General features: G+C 40.1%; 1 protein-coding gene across 1 annotated transcript in view; it reads left to right on the top strand.

The window, feature by feature from the left end:
- The window catches only part of LOC140370390 (SLIT and NTRK-like protein 3), a 94778-nt gene extending 75715 nt beyond the window's left edge, over positions 1-19063 (top strand). The window contains exon 7 of the mRNA XM_072457524.1: positions 17291-19063. Within this exon, the coding sequence (XP_072313625.1) occupies positions 17291-18331 (1041 nt within the window). The 3' untranslated portion in view covers positions 18332-19063. The remainder of the gene's footprint in view (positions 1-17290) is intronic.
- Positions 19064-19606: the final 543 nt, after the last annotated feature.

The following is a 19606-nucleotide window of genomic DNA, read 5'->3' as shown; positions in this document are numbered from 1 at the left end:
ATGGCTCCATCAAACCCGGACCTGCAACATGCACTGGGACGGTTTGCAGCCGAGTGTGAAGCGGCTGGGATGAGAATCAGCACCTCCAAATCCGAGGCCATGGTTCTCGACCGGAAAAAGGTGGCTTGCCCTCTCCAGGTGGGTGGGGTGTCCTTGCCCCAAGTGGAGGAGTTCAAGTATCTCGGGGTCTTGTTCACGAGTGAGGGAAGGATGGAGCGTGAGATCGACAGGCGGATCGGTGCAGCGGCTGCAGTGATGCAGTCGCTGCATCGGACCGTTGTGGTAAAGAGGGAGCTGAGCCGAAAGGCAAAGCTCTCTATTTACCGGTCGGTCTACGTTCCTACCCTCACCTATGGTCATGAGCTTTGGGTAGTGACCGAAAGAACAAGATCGCGGATACAAGCGGTCGAAATGAGTTTCCTCCGCCGGGTGGCTGGGCGCTCCCTTAGAGATAAGGTGAGGAGCTCGGCCACACGGGGGGAGCTCGGAGTAGAGCCGCTGCTCCTCCACGTCGAGAGGAGCCAGCTGAGGTGGCTCGGGCATCTGTTCCGGATGCCTCCTGGGCGCCTCCCTCGGGAGGTGTTTCAGGCATGTCCCACCGGGAAGAGGCCCCGGGGAAGACCCAGGACACGCTGGAGAGACTATGTCTCTCGGCTGGCCTGGGAACGCCTCGGGATCCCCCCGGAGGAGTTAGAGGAAGTGTCTGGGGAGAGGGAAGTCTGGGAGTCCCTGCTCAGACTGCTGCCCCCGCGACCCGGCCCCGGATAAAGCGGCAGAAGATGGATGGATGGATGGATGGATAATCTTGTTAATTTGATTTGTAAAGAAATTGTTTATGAATGGCAAAGTAAACTCATTTTGGCAGAGTAAGTTTGAATACATTTAGTTTGGTAATATGACCAAATGTAAAACTTTTGCTCCCTCTGGATATCTGGCAAAAGCTTCAGTCATGATTATTTATTTTATATAATTTAATGTTTTATTTGTCAGAATACAAAGCATAAGCAACGTTTTCACTCCTACTCGAGCAACTATAATGTTTTTAAAGGTGCGATATGTCACTTTTCTGGTGGCGATTCAACTGGCTGCTTGTTTCCATGGTGATGTTAGTGTAGTGGGTGGTGATTGCACCTGTGTGGTCACGACTACTGCAGTGCTGTGGTTTCGATCCCGGCTTTGAACCATTTGCCGAATGTCTCTACCCTCTACCCCCCCACGTAGAGAACCTATTCACGCTTTCCCCCCGCTTAAAAACAAAACAAAAAAAACATGCATTTTTTATTGTCCAGCTCACATTTTAGTGTAATTTAAAATTGCATTACAAATTGGTAGATGACAAACTAGCCGACAAATTGAATGGCAATAGAAAAGAGCTTTAAAAATATAAGATTCAAAAACATATTTACAGAATCAATGCCTGATACTTCAGAAATATAACTATTTCGTTAGATTCAAAGCAATTATTCTATTCTATTATTATATTATTATATAAAGGTTTACATGGTATTTCTCCGCTACTTCTGAATGAGTTTATTAAGTTCAGATCTGGGCCAAGTGCCAGAGTAACCAGAGGCTGTACTGGAGGTGACAGTGCAGTTCCTCTTAAACACACAGCCGTAAGTCAACAAGAGCTGTCAGTCACAGGCACAGAGACTTGGAACAGCCTCCCAGCTGCTACCACAGACAGTCTCACATTAAACACATTTAGGACAAACTTCAGATGTTGGCTAAAGAGGAACCGTGTCTGTATTCACTGATTCTGAAGTGTAGCTTGACTATAATGCCAATTGTATTGAATGTGTGTAGAGTGTTTTATGTAGTTTCTTGTCCTGACCTGCCAGAGACTGCAGATCTACACTCTGGATCTAATTACAAAGAGGGTTAATATTTCATACACTGTCACTGTGGTCGATGCTGTTCTGTCTGTTCATTTCGGTCTGTTTTTCACAAAATGATGGCACATGTGCACTGTTTATGGAAATGATAAACTTTGAAAAGGTCTCATGTTCTAATGTAAATGATTTGTTGAACTCTGTTACATCTAGTGTTTTGAATGTTCTGGACGCCATTGCCCCTATTAAGTCCAAAATGGTTAAAAATAAGCAGAAGGCGCCGTGGAGATTCAGTCAGGGCTCGGAAATGGTGCAAGTCAAAGCTCCAGGTTCAAAAAGAGATTTACAGAGAGAAGTTATACATGTACAACATAATTTTATGTAGAACTAGGGAAAGATATTTTTCTGAAATATTTGGAAGCTGCAGTAACAGCTCGCGTGTCCCGCCACAGTGAACAGATGAACAAACCCTCCAGCTCAACTGCCGTTAGAACGAATAAAAGTCTAATGAGTTAGCATTATTCTTTAATTATAAAGTTCAAGGCATTAAAATGCCATAAGTTCCACATCTCAAATAACCTTAAAACTCTAAAATCACCTAGACCAGAGTGTCTCAAAGTGGGGGGCGCGCCCATTTGGCTCTGCCCTCTGTTTCTCTGTGCGCGCTTCTGTCCTGGTTCCTCCCTCCCCTTTCGATTTTAACTTATAAACTTGCTTTGCTTCTGATCGCACAGTTGGCAATAATAGTATGTCTGGACCCGCGCTGGTAAAAGTGACCCACAGTGACCAGAAGTAACGCGAGTGCGTCTTCTCCTTGAAACGCTGTATTCACTGCAATGAAGCGCTAATTATGCGCTGTCCCACTTCAGACAGGTGACTGAGCTGCCCTGGCTGCGCAGGAGAAGAGCCAGAGGAGCCTCTCCTAAAGAAGAGCAGTCTTGATACTGCAGTACTGAGTAATAACCGGCCCATCTCTAATCTGCCATTTTTGTGACAAAGTCCTTGAAAACAGCTCACGGATTTCCTCTTAATAAACATCTCATTCAATGTTTTCCAGTCAGGTTTTAGACCTCATCACAGCGTTGAGACTGCTCGTGTCAAGGTGACAAATGAGGGCACCACTGGCACTACCCTAAATTGGTTTAAGTCCTGGATTGACTTGACAAGTACTTCGTAATTGTAATTTAAATTGGTAACTGTGTCTCAGACCACATGGCCTTGACCAGTGGGGTGCCCCAAGGGTTAATCCTGGGACCCCTTCTGTTCAACCTCTACATGCTGCCATTAAGTCAGCTCATATAAACGCATCTGCACCTTTGAGGCACTGTAAGTTGAATAATTGATGTAATGATTAAGAGTCACATAAAAGACATGGTGGACTTGTTTGTGAGCTTTGCTCCAGCGAAAAGGACAAAACCCATTTAGTGATTTGATGACATAAAAAGTGCATTCAGAGCTTCTGCCTGCATCTATCTCCAGCTCGAGATCCCCCCAGGGCCAAATTAAAAAGGGCAAACCACACATGATGCTAAGACACAATGAAGGGACTTTGAAGAACAATAAACTAAATCAGCGCAAACAGACAAATAACTCATTAGAAAATAAGAAAGTAAGAAACAAAAAGCGTGTAAAGCTTGTTAGGTGCCACACAAATTTAGTTTATTGGTCTTGTTTGGGGTTTGCAAATCGTAACCAACAAGAACGTCTGCTTGTCCTGTTTGGGTCACACAATCTCTACTATTGCGGGATAGGGTCAGTGCTGCATACACTTTTACAAAGCGTGAGTCTGGTCACTACTTCCTCTGTCAAACAGAACCGTGCAATCAGTTTATTTCTGTGACGAATATGAAACCAAGGAGCTCATTAGTCATTTATTAGTTTAGTTTTATGTTTGGCTCATTGATTCAACAGACATCTGCAGTGTTTTTGTGTCTCTGTGACTGTGTTGTATTCCTTTCTTTAATCCAATGGGCATTTATACGTAAACAATGAGGCAGAATATAATTTTACCTTCTGTTTACTTTTAGAATATGTGTTTTTCTAGGGCATTACTGTCGCTCTCTACAGTGAAAGTAAATACCGTAGTGTCCACCTTTTTCATAGTTTAGGCCAGGGTGTGATTTATATATGATGTTATTTGTTATTTTCACACTGGCAACCACAAGAGGGCTCTAAAGCGACACAGAAGAAGACTCTGGACTTCCTCTACCTCTGGAGTTTGTGGAGTTGTTTAGAAGTGACACAGAGGAAGAAGAATTCAGTGGATTTAGTGATTTGGGGTAAAACTGATGCTTTGCTAAACTTGTTAGCATGTTCTTTATGCTATAGTTATCTGAATAACTGTTCATATGTTACGTTAACATACCAGACACTTACCACAGTTCTGTCTGTGCCTCATGTAGCTGAAGGTGTTAGCGTTAGCATACGTCATGTAGCTGAAGGTGTTAGCTGTTATTATTTTAAACTGCTTTTCAAGATGAAATGTCTGTTCTTGGTCTTGGATTTTAACAAATACATTTCACCCCAAAAATGCGACTTACACTCCGGTGCGACTAGTGCGGAAAATACGGTAATCGTGCATGAGCTTCTGCCAGTCTTTTGAGTGAATATTAATGTATGAGACCTAAAAGTATTGTATCTATGATGGTGGATCACAGCCACAGACTAACTTTATGGATTTCCTCAACCAATGACAATACAATAATCAGTATTGACCCACTATTATTCTCCTTTTATCTCATGTTCTGCTTCACACGAGACCTAAAAGACCATCAGAGTTTGTTTCCTCTCTTTGCAGCGGCTCCTCTCCGTGTAGTGCGCTGCTGTTTACCCATCACTCCAGCGAGACACACCACTTTCCTCCGTTCTCACAGCCCGAACGGACCCTTTCCCCAGCTATTACCGCCTCTCGCTCACCCCCGCCGCTGACACGCTGGATAGGGGAGTTCACGCCTGTTCTCAAGGGGTGAAGAAGAAGTGGCCCTGGGAATTATGCGAAATCACTATGAACCACTATCGACAAGGCAAGGCCAAGCGGGTAAACTATGGAAGTAAATTACGCCACACGGGGAACTGTAAAATGCACCGCAGCCCTGCAAGCGCTATCGGAGCGGAGCAGCCTGTGGCAACTTAGAGCGTAAAAAAGGCTTCATTGTCAATAACTTGTGACAGTTTAAAAGGTAATAAAGTCAATATTGTATGGCATTAACCTTTAGACTGTAGACTAGTAGGTGACACCACTAGGCCAAGTTACAGTTTTTTTTTGGCCCGAAGGCTTTATTAGACAGGTGTGTTATTATATCAAGTTGTATATCGTTCTTTGTTGTATTTCAACCCATATCATCTTCATTTGACTGTCTCCGGGTTGAAATGTTATTTTGAGCTTCAAGTGCAAACCACAACATTAGGTTATTACGTATTTGTTGCATGTTTTGTCTGTTTTGTTGCATGTTTTGTCTGTTTTGTTGCATGTTTTGTTGTCTGTTTTGTGTTTTGTCTGTTTTGTGTTTTGTCTGTTTTGTGTTTTGTCTGTTTTGTTGCATGTTTTGTCTGTTTTGTTGCATTTTTCGTCTGTTTTGCTGCATGTTTTGTCTGTTTTGTTGCATGTTTTGTCTGTTTTGTTGCATGTTTTGTCTGTTTTGTTGCATTTTTCGTCTGTTTTGCTGCATGTTTTGTCTGTTTTGTTGCATGTTTTGTCTGTTTTGTTGCATGTTTTGTCTGTTTTGTTGCATTTTTCGTCTGTTTTGCTGCATGTTTTGTCTGTTTTGCTGCATGTTTTGTCTGTTTTGTTGCATGTTTTGTCTGTTTTGTTGCATGTTTTGTCTGTTTTGTCTGTTTTGTTGCATGTTTTGTCTGTTCTGTTGCATGTTTTGTCTGTTTTGTTGCATGTTTTGTACAATGTCAGTTACTCTTCTCCAGTTCTGAAATGTTATATTTATTACTATGTATATTTTATTCTTCTTTTATTCATAATCAAGTAGCCTACAGTGTCTTAGTCATAGTGTTTCTTGTAAAGTGCAGTGTTGTTTGTGTGCTTGCCCTGCTTGCTGTCTGTAGGCAATACTCACTATATTTATATTTATAAGTTAATCTTGATTTCTGGTCAGCGCTTGGCAGGGACATAAGGTTACAATTGTTTTTCCTCCCTGGACAGTTGTGCTCTCTGCAAAACAATGCGTGTGCTGCGGTTTTGTTTGTTTCAGAGCGGTGTGTCTGGTCTCACAGTCGATTCTAGCTATTTGTCATGGTTTAAAAGGTAGTCCTGGCCTCCTCCGGTAAATTACAGTTGTTCGGTGCTACTAGAATTCTATTTAAAACCATTCTATTGAGTCTCCTATAGATCTTTCAGGACATATCAATTAAAAATGAAATTAAGTAACAATGAAATAAAGAGAACTTCAGATGTTTATTCATAAAATGTGAATTAATGACCGACAATATGATGGCTACTCTATTAAAGCCACTTAAAATTGTAGGTTAAAGGTGTATTATGTAACATTTATGGTGTTTTGAGTAAAAAAAACAAACATACACATCAGACCTGTAACTTGACCTGGTGGTGTAACCCGCTTGTTTCTATGGAATATACCAAGTTGGCTGATGATTAAGTTTGAGAATCAACAAATATGAAATAAAATAGTGGGTTTTCTAATTGATCTTTTGGAGTTGGCTGAAAATACTACTTTGTAAATTTGGTTACATTTTACATTTGTGGCTGTGTAATTTTTAACCTAGAAATTTGACATTGGTATTATGAATAAATATGTTTTAATGGAGTATCTTGCATATTGGATTTTCCCTCATCAGTCTGATATGATATTTTCCACTAAGCCTAAAACACAACATGAATACATGGGCCAAAACCACTTCACAGACAAAGCCTTTTTAAGTTGATCTAATGTGCTCTTCATTTGCTTGTAAGGTTGTATTTAAAGACACTGGCACTTTAGCACAGCATGTTGTGTAATGTAGAGGCATTCACATAATGAGTCTATAATTCTGTTAACATGCAGATAATTAACTTTTTATAGGCAACCAAATTAAGTACTATATCAGCAGTTGCCATGTTTCTGTAGTAATATCCCAACACAAAGCCAAGTCAATGATTACACCATATTGTAATCTGGGGGAAAATCAAGCTGGCAAATGAGCTCACAGCTTACTGAGAATCTCATCAGATCTCAGAAAAGAAGTTGGGTTTGGCTTGGTTAGTACTTGGATGGGAGTACCAGGATGAAGGATGAAGTGTAGTACAGACCGTCATTGTGTCCTTGGGTAAAACATCTCACCCACTTCTCCTCTTGTGTGTTTGTGAGAGTGAACAGGACAAAAGATGGAGATTTACTGCCTTCTGTCCCCACCAAATAAACAAATAATAATACAGAGGATGTGTAGGACGCTGAGGAGGCTGAGGAGGATGAGGAGGATGAGGAGGCTGAGGTGAGGAGGCTGAGGAGGATGAGGAGGATGAGGAGGCTGTAGGTTCTGCTGCTGCTGTGGAAATTCCTCGTTGTTCCAGTGGTTTAAGCTGTTGTACTTTCGTGTTTGTTGCCACCGCAGCGTTGTGGGTTCGATTCCTGACCTCGCCCGTTTGCTGAATGCTGATGTCCGGCCTCTCTCCATTTCACTTCACGACTGTCCTGTCAAATAAAACCTTTGAACCAGATTTCTTTTTTTTTGAAGGAAGTGGGGCAATGGAAGCAGGCTGACAGCAAAGAAAGAGAGAAAAAATATTGAATTAAGTTGTCAGCTTCCTTTTCAGGCAGTGGCTGAGTAGCTAGTTCCCCCTAAGCTGAGGGTGGAGTTTGCCTGGTATTTCCATTTCCCTAGCAACCAAAGACATGCAAGCATATCCTCCTGCCAGGTACTCCTGACCACATTCAGCTCTGCAGTGAACCTAATTTCAGCTACATTTCAAAGGAGAGGTGTGGATAATAGCCGGTAGTTTACTTGATCACTTCCACGTTGGACATCTTTTAATACATAAATATCCCACATGGCACTCACATCTGTCAAGGCAAGTCCCGTCTTTCATTGAGGTGCTTTGACTGACAAGCTGACTGCGGATCTCACACTTGGTGGCCAGGCGTAGAAATCAGAAATGTGTCCGACAGATGCTCACAAAACCGGCAGAGGTGGAATTTCCTCTGGGACTGAAATAAAAGCAAAGAATAACTGAGGATAACACACTTGAGCGGCTCTCAGCAGATGTTGAAGAGTTGGTGAGTCATGAAAAAGGATGGCATTTTAGGAGTGTTTTAACTGAAATGTCACCGACTTGTTTAACTCAGAATAACCAGCTATATGTTAATCTCCTGTAGCGATGTAAGAGCACAGCAGCACAACGGCTGAGCGGTTTGGATTTTCTGTGAACTACGGTGAGATTTCGAGATGGTTTGTGTTTTGGTTTGGGGGTTTGCTTGTTCTGCCCGTGTCTGTCAAACGTTGACATTAGACAGCGCAGTTAAATGGTTGTTTATATGTTTATTACATCTGCCAACAAGTATTAAGAGTCAATATCTAACTTCTAACTTTTTAAATGGTATTATTGTTTGTCAAATCATAACTATTGTGTCATTTACATGGATTTTGGCTCTTGTATACAGTATGGTTGCTAGGTAACAGTTGTGGAATTACCTCTACCTATATCATATTTGCTATAAAACTGGGGATAAATAGGCAAAATGTTGATTGAAATCTGAAATATAACATGTGTTTACTATGTTTTAGTGAAACGTGTAGTCTATCCTGTAATGTAGACTTAAACACGCCCTTATATGGTCGTTCTGACTGTGTGCAAACAACAGCAGCTGAGTCATGGTGAAGCAGCTCATGCAGAATTTAAATTCAAGTTTCAGTTCGCAGGCACGATTCATTCATGTTACCCTTTCATATCAGAACCAGCATAAAGCATTCATCATTTTGGGGAATTTTAACCATTTTATAATGTTGTTTTTACCATTTGAACATGTTTGAATGTGTGTTACTAATAATCTATAAGTAATGTAGAAAGTGCTCTTCCATGTTTTTAAAGTCCATCACCTTTACTGGTCTCATTCTGATTTTACACAACAAATTTAAACTTACATCTCAATTTTGAAGCTAGGTGCTACTGTGTGTAGCCTGACTTGAACTACCTCACTCTTCAGGGCATTGTTCTTAGAAATCACAGCTGGATTAATTTAGCCTCTACTTGTTTTCTTAAAACATAGAACTATATTTGATCAAAAGCCTTAATATTTTAGGCAGTGTAGAAGAGAACACTTCAAGACGAGGATACTGTACTTGTACAATAGTGTTAGCCTCGTAGCTTCACAGAACACAAGTGAGATTGTGTGGTGTTAAAATGACTGCGAGATCCGAGTGTGCTGAATGATAAAACTTGTTTCTTTTTCACTCAAGGGGAAATTATTTGCAGTTTTTTTCTCGTGGCAATGAGCACAAATTGGAATAAATATATCAAGTAAAAATTAAAATCTGCATTTGAATCTCTTTGATCAGAATAACAAGACAAAATGTTCTAGACAAGTTTGAAATTAGAATCATCCTTATTGCCCTGCCTGCTTTTCCTGGACATGGGGAAAATGTAGTCATTTACTCCAAACGTACTGATCAAAGACTGCTCAGCCTAGATCTGCCTAAAGACGTTAGCTTACACCAGCTAAAAACTGCTAAACCTGCACTTACGTAAAATCTATGTCAACACTTTTTGATGTTAATATGACCTAATACAGATTAGGTGTGGAAGCACCCGAGGCAAACGTGTTGGACAGTTATGTCTATAAGTGTCCATCCATTTAACCATCCGCTAATGAAGCCGAGCCTGTGAATTCATGAGTGCCTTTGCCATTTTTACATATCAATATTCATTTCCCATGTTGGTGTTTTGCAAAATGGCAGTTTTGAGTTTCACTTTGTTTTTTCTTGAGGGAAGCACATTCTCTAAATCCATCAGTGTGTAAATATATAACGCCATCTCAAGTAATTAAGTAGCAACATTTTCTAAAACCACCTTTTCAGCATGTTGTCTTTTTTGGACTATTTAGCAATTTGTTTGGATGCAACTTGTCCCAAAGCCCTCAACATAAGTATAAGTCATAATAAGTAATAAGTAAATAAGTAATAATAGTAACAAAAGTAAATAAGTAATAATAGTAACAAAAGTTAATAAGTAATAATAGTAACAAAAGTAAATAAGTAATAATAGTAACAAAAGTTAATAAGTAATAATAGTAACAAAAGTTAATAAGTAATAATAGTAACAAAAGTTAATAAGTAATAATAGTAACAAAAGTAAATAAGTAATAATAGTAACAAAAGTTAATAAGTAATAATAGTAACAAAAGTTAATAAGTAATAATAGTAACAAAAGTTAATAAGTAATAATAGTAACAAAAGTAAATAAGTAATAATAGTAACAAAAGTTAATAAGTAATAATAGTAACAAAAGTTAATAAGTAATAATAGTAACAAAAGTTAATAAGTAATAATAGTAACAAAAGTAAATAAGTAATAATAGTAACAAAAGTTAATAAGTAATAATAGTAACAAAAGTTAATAAGTAATAATAGTAACAAAAGTAAATAAGTAATAATAGTAACAAAAGTAAATAAGTAATAATAGTAACAAATGCTCACCTAAACCTCATCCTAACCTGATTGTGATTCAGTTAGTAGCATTGCCACTAGTGCAAAGGAAAGACAAAGCACAACATTAAATAAAAATAAAATACATTATAACCGTAAGCTCCACCCTGTATGAAATGATGGACATTTAGGGTGTTTCTGTTCTTTTTGGTGTGGAACAAATGTTTCAACATAGCTCAGTTTGAATAGGCTAACTGCTTCATATGTAGTCGAGCTAAACAACAAGGCTCTGACTCGGTTTCTTCTTCCTCCCCATCTTGAATTAGAGCTGGTTTTGCATCTGTAACGTTTGTCTCAACTCACAGACCTACAGAATATTAGCATTGCATCAGCTGCGTCTTAAAAGATTTCCGGGTCTGCTGTCAAAAGCTCTAGGGAGTTGGTGTAGTTAAAGTTTTTGAAATAAAGGTCCCATCTGCAAGTCATTTTCAATCTGAAGTCACTAGTCTACTAGAATCAGTGCCTTCAGATTGAAAAGTACCTTCAGATAGAAGTCAAAACGTCTGAATTTCAAAATCAGTGTCCAGATGACTGAAATAAACACTAATATTCTCGCTGACACATCATCACAAACAACATAATAGCCTCTTAGCGAGTCCTGATTAGTGACATTTGCTAGTTTTATCTAACCCTGTAATAACTCAATTTGTACCAAACATGTTACAATTTGTAGCTTTTAAACTTTTGCTGGTGTTTGTTCATAATACTACGAAAACACGCTGGCTAATGTCCCCCACCCACTCACTGACAGCCTACACATAATCACCCAGTTTCCATTTACAATCATCCTCTTGTTCTCGCCGTGTTTGCGCTTCATTTTTGACTGATTCATTTTATGTATTGCCAAAATATGCATACAGCTCGCGCCATTTCAAAGCACATGAGTGAAATTAGCGTGACTGGATGCTGGCTAGCTCGCTGAAAGTGCGCCGCCGCTAACAAGCTAGGCTAAACCTGTGAGTCAGAAGAGCTGTTCAGACAATAGACGGCAAAGTGATTCTTTTCATGTTTGACTGAATATTTCAAGTCTGTGCGGAGAATCAATATTTAGAGAGGAGAAGTGGATTTGCACACGCCGATCGGATTGCGTAACTCGTTAAAAAGACGCGGCGGCGATATTTTCCGTGGAGTTTTTCCGGTGCGCGGCGCGAATGAGCTCAGTATTGTCAGATGCTGTACTACACGTTGTGGAGGGCTCTCGTGGGAGTTAGGATATTGAATTGGACACATCTATTTCCATATCATTGAAGCTCCACATAGCACTTTCATTGACTGAAGGCGTCCATGTGTAATAGAGTAAGCACAATAAGCACAGAGCCGGAGACGCGCCGCGCTGGTTTCCTGTTGTTTGGCTGCGGCTTCATCTGAGGAAGCGCGGACCCTGAAATTAAGTTCTAAATCTAAATATTTTTCGCGTTGTAGTTGACGTTCGAGCAATGGTTTTCCTTATACTTATTGCTTTGTCAGTTACAAACCAGTTTTTTTAATAATGCTTTTATTGTACAGTGAATTTACGTAACTGTATTATTTTTGTGCTTGTTTTATGTGAACAGTTTTTTCTTTTACATTGAATTGAGTGAAAATATTGCTTTATAATTGCGTCTACAGTGGTAGCTTAACACCACCAACTGTGGAGTGAATGAATAATGCAATGTAAAGCCCCCTTGGGTGTCCTGAACAGCGCTATATAAGTTGTATGCATTATTATCATCATTATAAAATAACTCTGAATGATTGTAGGATTTTCATCATATATTTTGATGCATCTTTCAAGGAAGCAAGTACAAAAATGTAAATAAAATGTATTTGAGTACAAAAACAACGACTTGGGTTCATTCAAGAAATACATTTGAGTCTATTTGAGTAATTGTATAATATGGGCATTGGCACCGGCCCCCGACAGGTACAGAAATGCAAAGTAAGAGTGTAATGATGGAGAAAAGATCTCAGCAGGAGCCAAAACACTGGGGGTAGATCAGGCTGATATTTGGACATCATGTATTTTGAGTGGGATACTTGCAGTCTGCCTGATACACTAACTGCGGTGTAATGCGGCGCACATTCAATGAGAATCATGAGCAAATTGTAAATTCACACTTTAGACTTCCAATCTTGCAGTGGAGTGAAATAATCCCTTCGGTGCTCGTGGCTACTTTTAAAGGTAATCTATAAAATGGCTGGTGCTTCTTCAATAGTTTGAGTTAAGAGCTTTTGATTTGGAAGGTCTGGTCTGGTCAATAGAGGTTAATGGCTGACTACCCGGGCTGCGTTTAAAAAGATCAAATCGACAGCTCTGTAAAAGTTTAATCATAAGCTGACAGGGGACGGCGTAAACATTTCCTAGTCACTAAATATGCCTGAGAGCACAGTGCAGCATTAGGAGTCACTACCTTACATGACCTTTTAAATGTCAAGGGCTGATTTAGCTTAGCGCTGCACAGGGGCCCAATAGCGCTGATTTGACTTGAATGTGTTAGTATTACTCTGTCCATATGTAGATACATTTCACTCTTTGATCAAGTGGCTTTTGAAGTTCTTATTGCCATTCTGTGTCACAAAAATGTGCGTCGACCCTCCAGGACTGACGTGTTCAGAAAAGTTGGGCCCAAAGGCAGAATGTATGTAAATTTAATATTAACTGAAAGAGGTCATACTTCACTGTGATTGGGTAAAACCACCTGTCACTCTAATCTCAATATAACAATCCATTCAAATTGACTATTTGGCTGTAGCATTTGATTTTGTATTGTTATATTAGCCATCTCTATTAGCCATCTTTATTAGCCATCTCTATTAGCCATCTTTATTAGCCATCTTTATTAGCCATCTTTATTAGCCATCTTCATTAGCCATCTTTATTAGCCATCTCTATTAGCCATCTTTATTAGCCATCTTTATTAACCATCTCTATTAGCCATCTTTATTAGCCATCTTTATTAGCCATCTTTATTAGCCATCTTCATTAGCCATCTTTATTAGCCATCTCTATTAGCCATCTTTATTAGCCATCTCTATTAGCCATCTCTATTAGCCATCTTTATTAACCATCTTTATTAGCCATCTTTATCAGCCATCTCTATTAGCCATCTCTATTAGCCATCTTCATTAGCCATCTTTATTATCCATCTCTATTAGCCATCTTTATTATCCATCTCTATTAGCCATCTTTATTATCCATCTTCATTAGCCATCTTTATTAGCCATCTCTATTAGCCATCTTTATTAGCCATCTCTATTAGCCATCTTTATTAGCCATCTTTATTAGCCATCTCTAAGCTCTCTAAGCTAAGTCTCTGTAAAGTCGTGCCTGTTAGAGTGCATTCAAAGACAGTATTATTTTAGGCATTTCTTCATTCTCCTAGAAATCAGACTTTACTTCGAAGCACAACTACTGTAAAGTACATTATTACATCTTAACACGATTTTAGGAAAGAAGTGATCAGCCCTTTGTAGAATATTCTCAAATCATCAGAATATCTGCAGCGGTGCTGATGAGGCTCTGTGAGATTTAGCGCAGGAGTTCCACGCTGCATTCTAATCCCTGCGCATGGGCAAGTTTCATCTGCGAGGAAATACTGTTGCTGACTACATATTAATGCAAAATCTGTATCACTTATCCGCTTTCTCCTAAGAAAACTTCATTCAGTCCAGTGATAAAAGAGAATTTACAGGGCCCATACCCATAGTTCAACCATGAGTGAAGAACATGCTGGGATGAACTGTGAGTCCACCCACAGTTGTTGAACCATGAACTGTCTGGGAGTCAAGGCGGCTTCTTCATTTGTCTTATCCAAGGACAACTCTGATTGGATTCAATGTCTATCTCTTACTGTTGCTTCCTTATGGTTCTTATCCAACAAAATGTCTTCTAACAGTTGAGTAGTAGTAGTAGAAGAAGTATTAGTAGCAGCAGTAGCAGTAGTAGCTGGTGTAGCTGCAGTAGTAGTAGCTGCTGTAGTAGTAGTAGTAGTAGTAGTAATAGTAGTTGTAGTAGTTGTTGTAGTTGTTGTTGTTGTTGTAGTAGTTGTTGTAGTTGCAGTTGTAGTAGTTGTAGTAGTTGTTGTAGTTGCAGTTGTAGTAGCTGCTGTAGTAGTAGTACTAATAGTAGTAGTAGTAGTAGTAGTGGTTGTAGTTGCAGTTGTAGTTGTTGTTGTTGTAGTTGTAGTAGTTGTTGTAGTTGCAGTTGTAGTAGTTGTAGTAGTTGTTGTAGTTGCAGTTGTAGTAGCTGCTGTAGTAGTAGTACTAATAGTAGTAGTAGTAGTAGTAGTTCTTGTAGTGTAGTTGTTGTTGTTGTTGTAGTTGTAGTAGTTGTTGTAGTTGCAGTTGTAGTAGTTGTAGTAGTTGTAGTAGTGTAGTTGTTGTTGTAGTAGTTGTTGTAGTTGCAGTTGTAGTAGTTGTAGTAGTTGTTGTAGTTGCAGTTGTAGTAGCTGCTGTAGTAGTAGTACTAATAGTAGTAGTAGTAGTAGTAGTTGTTGTAGTGTAGTTGTTGTTGTTGTAGTTGTAGTAGTTGTTGTAGTTGCAGTTGTAGTAGTTGTAGTAGTTGTTGTAGTTGCAGTTGTAGTAGCTGCTGTAGTAGTAGTACTAATAGTAGTAGTAGTAGTAGTAGTGGTTGTAGTTGCAGTTGTAGTTGTTGTTGTTGTAGTTGTAGTAGTTGTTGTAGTTGCAGTTGTAGTAGTTGTAGTAGTTGTTGTAGTTGCAGTTGTAGTAGCTGCTGTAGTAGTAGTACAAATAGTAGTAGTAGTAGTAGTTGTTGTAGTGTAGTTGTTGTTGTTGTTGTTGTAGTTGTAGTAGTTGTTGTAGTTGCAGTTGTAGTAGTTGTAGTAGTTGTAGTAGTGTAGTTGTTGTTGTTGTACTAGTTGTTGTAGTTGCAGTTGTAGTAGTTGTAGTAGTTGTTGTAGTTGCAGTTGTAGTAGCTGCTGTAGTAGTAGTACTAATAGTAGTAGTAGTAGTAGTAGTTGTTGTAGTGTAGTTGTTGTTGTTGTAGTAGTTGTTGTAGTTGCAGTTGTAGTAGTTGTAGTAGTTGTAGTAGTTGTTGTAGTTGCAGTTGTAGTAGCTGCTGTAGTAGTAGTACTAATAGTAGTAGTAGTAGTAGTAGTGGTTGTAGTTGCAGTTGTAGTAGTTGTAGTAGTTGTAGTAGTGTAGTTGTAGTTGTTGTTGTTGTTGTTGTTGTAGTAGTTGTTGTAGTTGCAGATGTAGTAGTTGTAGTAGTTGTAGTAGTGTAGTTGTAGTTGTTGTAGTTGCAGTTGTAGTAGTTGTAGTAGTGTAGTTGTAGTTGTAGTTGTTGTAGTTGCAGTTGTAGTAGTTGTAGTAGTTGTAGTAGTGTAGTTGTAGTTGTTGTTGTTGTTGTTGTTGTTGTTGTTGTAGTAGTTGTTGTAGTTGCAGTTGTAGTAGTTGTAGTAGTTGTAGTAGTGTAGTTGTAGTTGTTGTAGTTGCAGTTGTAGTAGTTGTAGTAGTTGTAGTAGTGTAGTTGTAGTTGTTGTTGTTGTTGTTGTTGTTGTTGTTGTAGTAGTTGTAGTTGCAGTTGTAGTAGTTGTAGTAGTTGTAGTAGTTGTAGTTGTTGTAGTTGTTGTTGTAGTAGTTGTTGTAGTTGCAGTTGTAGTAGTTGTAGTAGTTGTAGTAGTACTTTTTGTATTTGCAACAGCTTTAAGTGCGGATTTAGTCAATTTGTCCTAAATCAAACTCCTGTGCTCAATTGAAATAAGTTAGCCTTAAAGTGTGTAGAAACATCAGATTAGCTCAATGAATAAACACTTCTCATGCTAATCAAGACGATAAGAGTTGTTGAGGAAAATAGATTTGGACCAGTGGACTCAATTAAGGCGTGTCTCACAAACAGATTGTAAGAAACAATACTTTGAATCACTGTAATGAACCTTTTCGGAAGCCATCTTAATTGCAGTTTTTCCGACAAACATGTATCTTTCAAATAAAGGTTCCGTTCACAGTGCACATTTTAAACCCATCCAAGAAGACAAGCAAGTGAGAAGACAGAAACGTTATCTTCTCAACTAATACAAGCATTTCTGAACATCTAAAGGTCCTAGAAACATTATATCTTGTTGTCTGCAGAGGACATTGTATTGTCTAAATAATAACGTCGTTAATTATGCCTGTTTATTCTCCAATTTGTGACTTTCTTTCTTTCATTAATTATTTGTGTTGTGTAAGAAGACAATACGTGCAACAGATCGATAATGTAAAGAAAACCACACATTAAACATGCCCATTAAAGGCGTAGGCAGAAGCAAAGGGTTATAGTACACCTACACCGGTTGTTGAGTACGTTTTAAGCATCTAAACACAAATAAGACGAAAAGATGAAATAAAAGGAAAAACATCTTAAAAAATATCCAATACATTCAAAAATTGTTGATACTTTGCTATCTATACCCGCACATTTTGTCTGTATTTATTAAATTAAATATATGTCATTTGATGGTGCATTTTAGAAGATGTTCATTGCCATAAGATAGAATACAATGAATACACAATTTACATTCCACTATCCATCAAAATTTCAAGCTATACACAAAGTTGAGCAAATGAACCTCCAACACACAGGACCGCATGAGGAACTACTATGAGATTGAGCCTTCTCCGTTTAATAATTAGGCGTCAACTTCATCACCGGCAAACAAGTTGATGAAGTACATGTCGTTTCTTTCCTGCCACAACTGTTTGCCGAGTGTTTCCTTTTCACGACGCTGCCGTCTTGTGCAGTGAAGCCTTCGGACCTTTGGGCTTCAGTGAAATCCATTCGAAAAAAACGACCTCCACTGATCAGTCTTTGTTTTGTGTCTTTGTGTCTTCTAGGTGGACCTCCAGCAGAACCCCTGGGAGTGCGACTGCGGGGCCACCTCGCTGAAGCGCTGGCTGGAGGGTCTCAGTGCGGTGGTGGTAATGGGCGAGGTGGTCTGCCATTCTCCAGAGAAGACCAAGGGCGTGGACCTCCGCTCGGTCTCCATGGAGCTGCTGTGCCCCGAGATGGAAGAGCTGGAGGTGAAGGAGGACCAGACGCAGCAGGAAGAGGGACAACCACCCACGTCCACCACTCCAGAAAGAGGCATCTCGGCGGACTACTCGAGCGAGGTTCCCGGTCCGGTCAGCCCATCGACGAAAGACTCCATCCCTCTGTCGGTACTTGTGCTCAGCCTCTTGGTACTTTTCGTGTCGGCGTTCTTCGCAGCTGCCGCCCTCATAGCGTACGCGCTGAGACGCCGCGACAAGCTTCCGTTTCGTCGTCAAGGGGAAGTCGATCTGGCCGGCATCCAAATGGAATGCGGGATTTTCACCGAACAGTCCCATCACCACCACCATCACCACGGACTACCTGAACCTGCCGCCGAACACAGCCACGTTTACGACACCATCCTGCCGCCGGAAGCTTCAGCGCGCATCTACAAGGAGGACCAGGACCCGGCGGTGAAGCAGAGAACCCTACCGCAAGAAGGCGCGAGCGAAACCGAAGGAGCTTATCGTTCCGTTTCCGAAAACGACAAGGAATGGTCCATAGAGGCCGCGTTGACTCCTATCAGCACCGTAACGGGAGCGGTAGGACCTCTCGCCGGCCTCCACGGAAACGGCATCCTCTGTCCGACCGTGATTGACAGCCAAGGCCCCACCCCCAAAGTAGAGCTCGTTGACTGCTTGTTCCGAATCCCCAACCCGGGCGGCTACGCTAGGCCACCCCCGAGATACCCGCACCATCCGGACTCAGCCATGCAGGACGCTAGGGGGGAGCCAGCGCTGGTGGTGACGACGAGCAGCTCCACAGGGGGCAGTAGCGAGCACGGGGCAAGGCTGCGGACAACGCCCGACTATATGGAAGTTTTGGATCGCTCCTACCAGTTTTAAACCGCCAATTCGAGTTCACGTTTTTAAAAGATTTGGATTAAGGAGGTAGTTTGCAATCCCACCTCTGGCATCGAAATATCTGTGAAAATGTGCAGATCTTCCGGGACCTCGAACGATCCTCGTGTGAAAGAAAGATTGTTGGGAAGGGGACATACAATACTCAAAAAGGAAAATAGCCAAGTGCCTTATAGCAACGAACAGCCAGCAGTGTGGTCAATGCTTATTTTTCTACGAATACAGATCTATTTATGTAAACAGAGGTTTGACTACGGAGCGGGATGAACGAGATGCTGGTGGGGAATCAGAGACGGAAAACAATCAAAGCAAAGCAGAATAATTGCATTCCCTGGATGAGCCAAAAATAAGAATACCCCAGTCAATATCGGACCTCTTTGTATGCACATCACTTTATTTCATCTCATATTGTTAGCTTGATTTGAGGTTTGAATATGTTACCGTCACGGAGTTAGATAAGGGACGTTTTCAGACCACACCGGAATTATCGGTTGTTGTGAATATCTCCATTTTATTTGTTTGATAAGAACTTTTCCCCCCAGAAATGCGAGCGGGGAAGATGCAGAGGGACTTCATGACAAAGGATGCCTTTCGGATGTTTTAATCAGCCAGACTTAACGGGGCAATCTTGACCCCACAATCCATCTTTTCTTTGTGGACAATGACACACAGGTTATTGTATTGATTTTGAGGTATCTCTCAGAGGGGGAAATTGAATAGAAAAACTGAGAAAAAGAAAAAAAAAAAGGACAAAACCAGAACGGGTAAAGGCTTTTACTTCAGAAAAAAGACACTTCTATCAACTATTATCTTTTATGGAGGTACCTTTTTATGCTTTCATCTCCTACCAATTGTAGAAGCAGTTGTGAATATATATTTATTCATAGTTTTTGCGTGTTGAAGCTCTCCTGTTATGGGATCATGTTATAATGTATAGGATGATCCTGCATCTGGTTCAGCCTTCTTACCGCCAACCCACGAAATACAATAAAGGGTGCTATGTAAAAAAGTTTGACATTTTGTCTTTACGTCTCGTCGCCAAGCTTCATTTGACACTAGTTATCCTATTAAGCAAACGTAGAAATATGAAGACGTAAGTCACCAGTAAATGAGGTCTTGTGTGCATTGCAGTGCAGAGAAAATGAACATTGTCTCTGCTTGTTTGACGTTCCAAAAAGGGGGAAGAGAAGAGAAGCTTCATAAATTTGAAACATTTTGACATTTTGGGCGACTCACTCTTTCAAGTCACCAGTGCTGGCT

This window comes from Eucyclogobius newberryi, unplaced genomic scaffold (assembly GCF_026437365.1).
Source record: "Eucyclogobius newberryi isolate DKJ021-1_F unplaced genomic scaffold, fEucNew1.0.hap1 SCAF_21, whole genome shotgun sequence".
NCBI classification, from domain to species: domain Eukaryota; kingdom Metazoa; phylum Chordata; class Actinopteri; order Gobiiformes; family Gobiidae; genus Eucyclogobius; species Eucyclogobius newberryi.
This window is presented reverse-complemented; position numbering and strand designations above follow the sequence as displayed.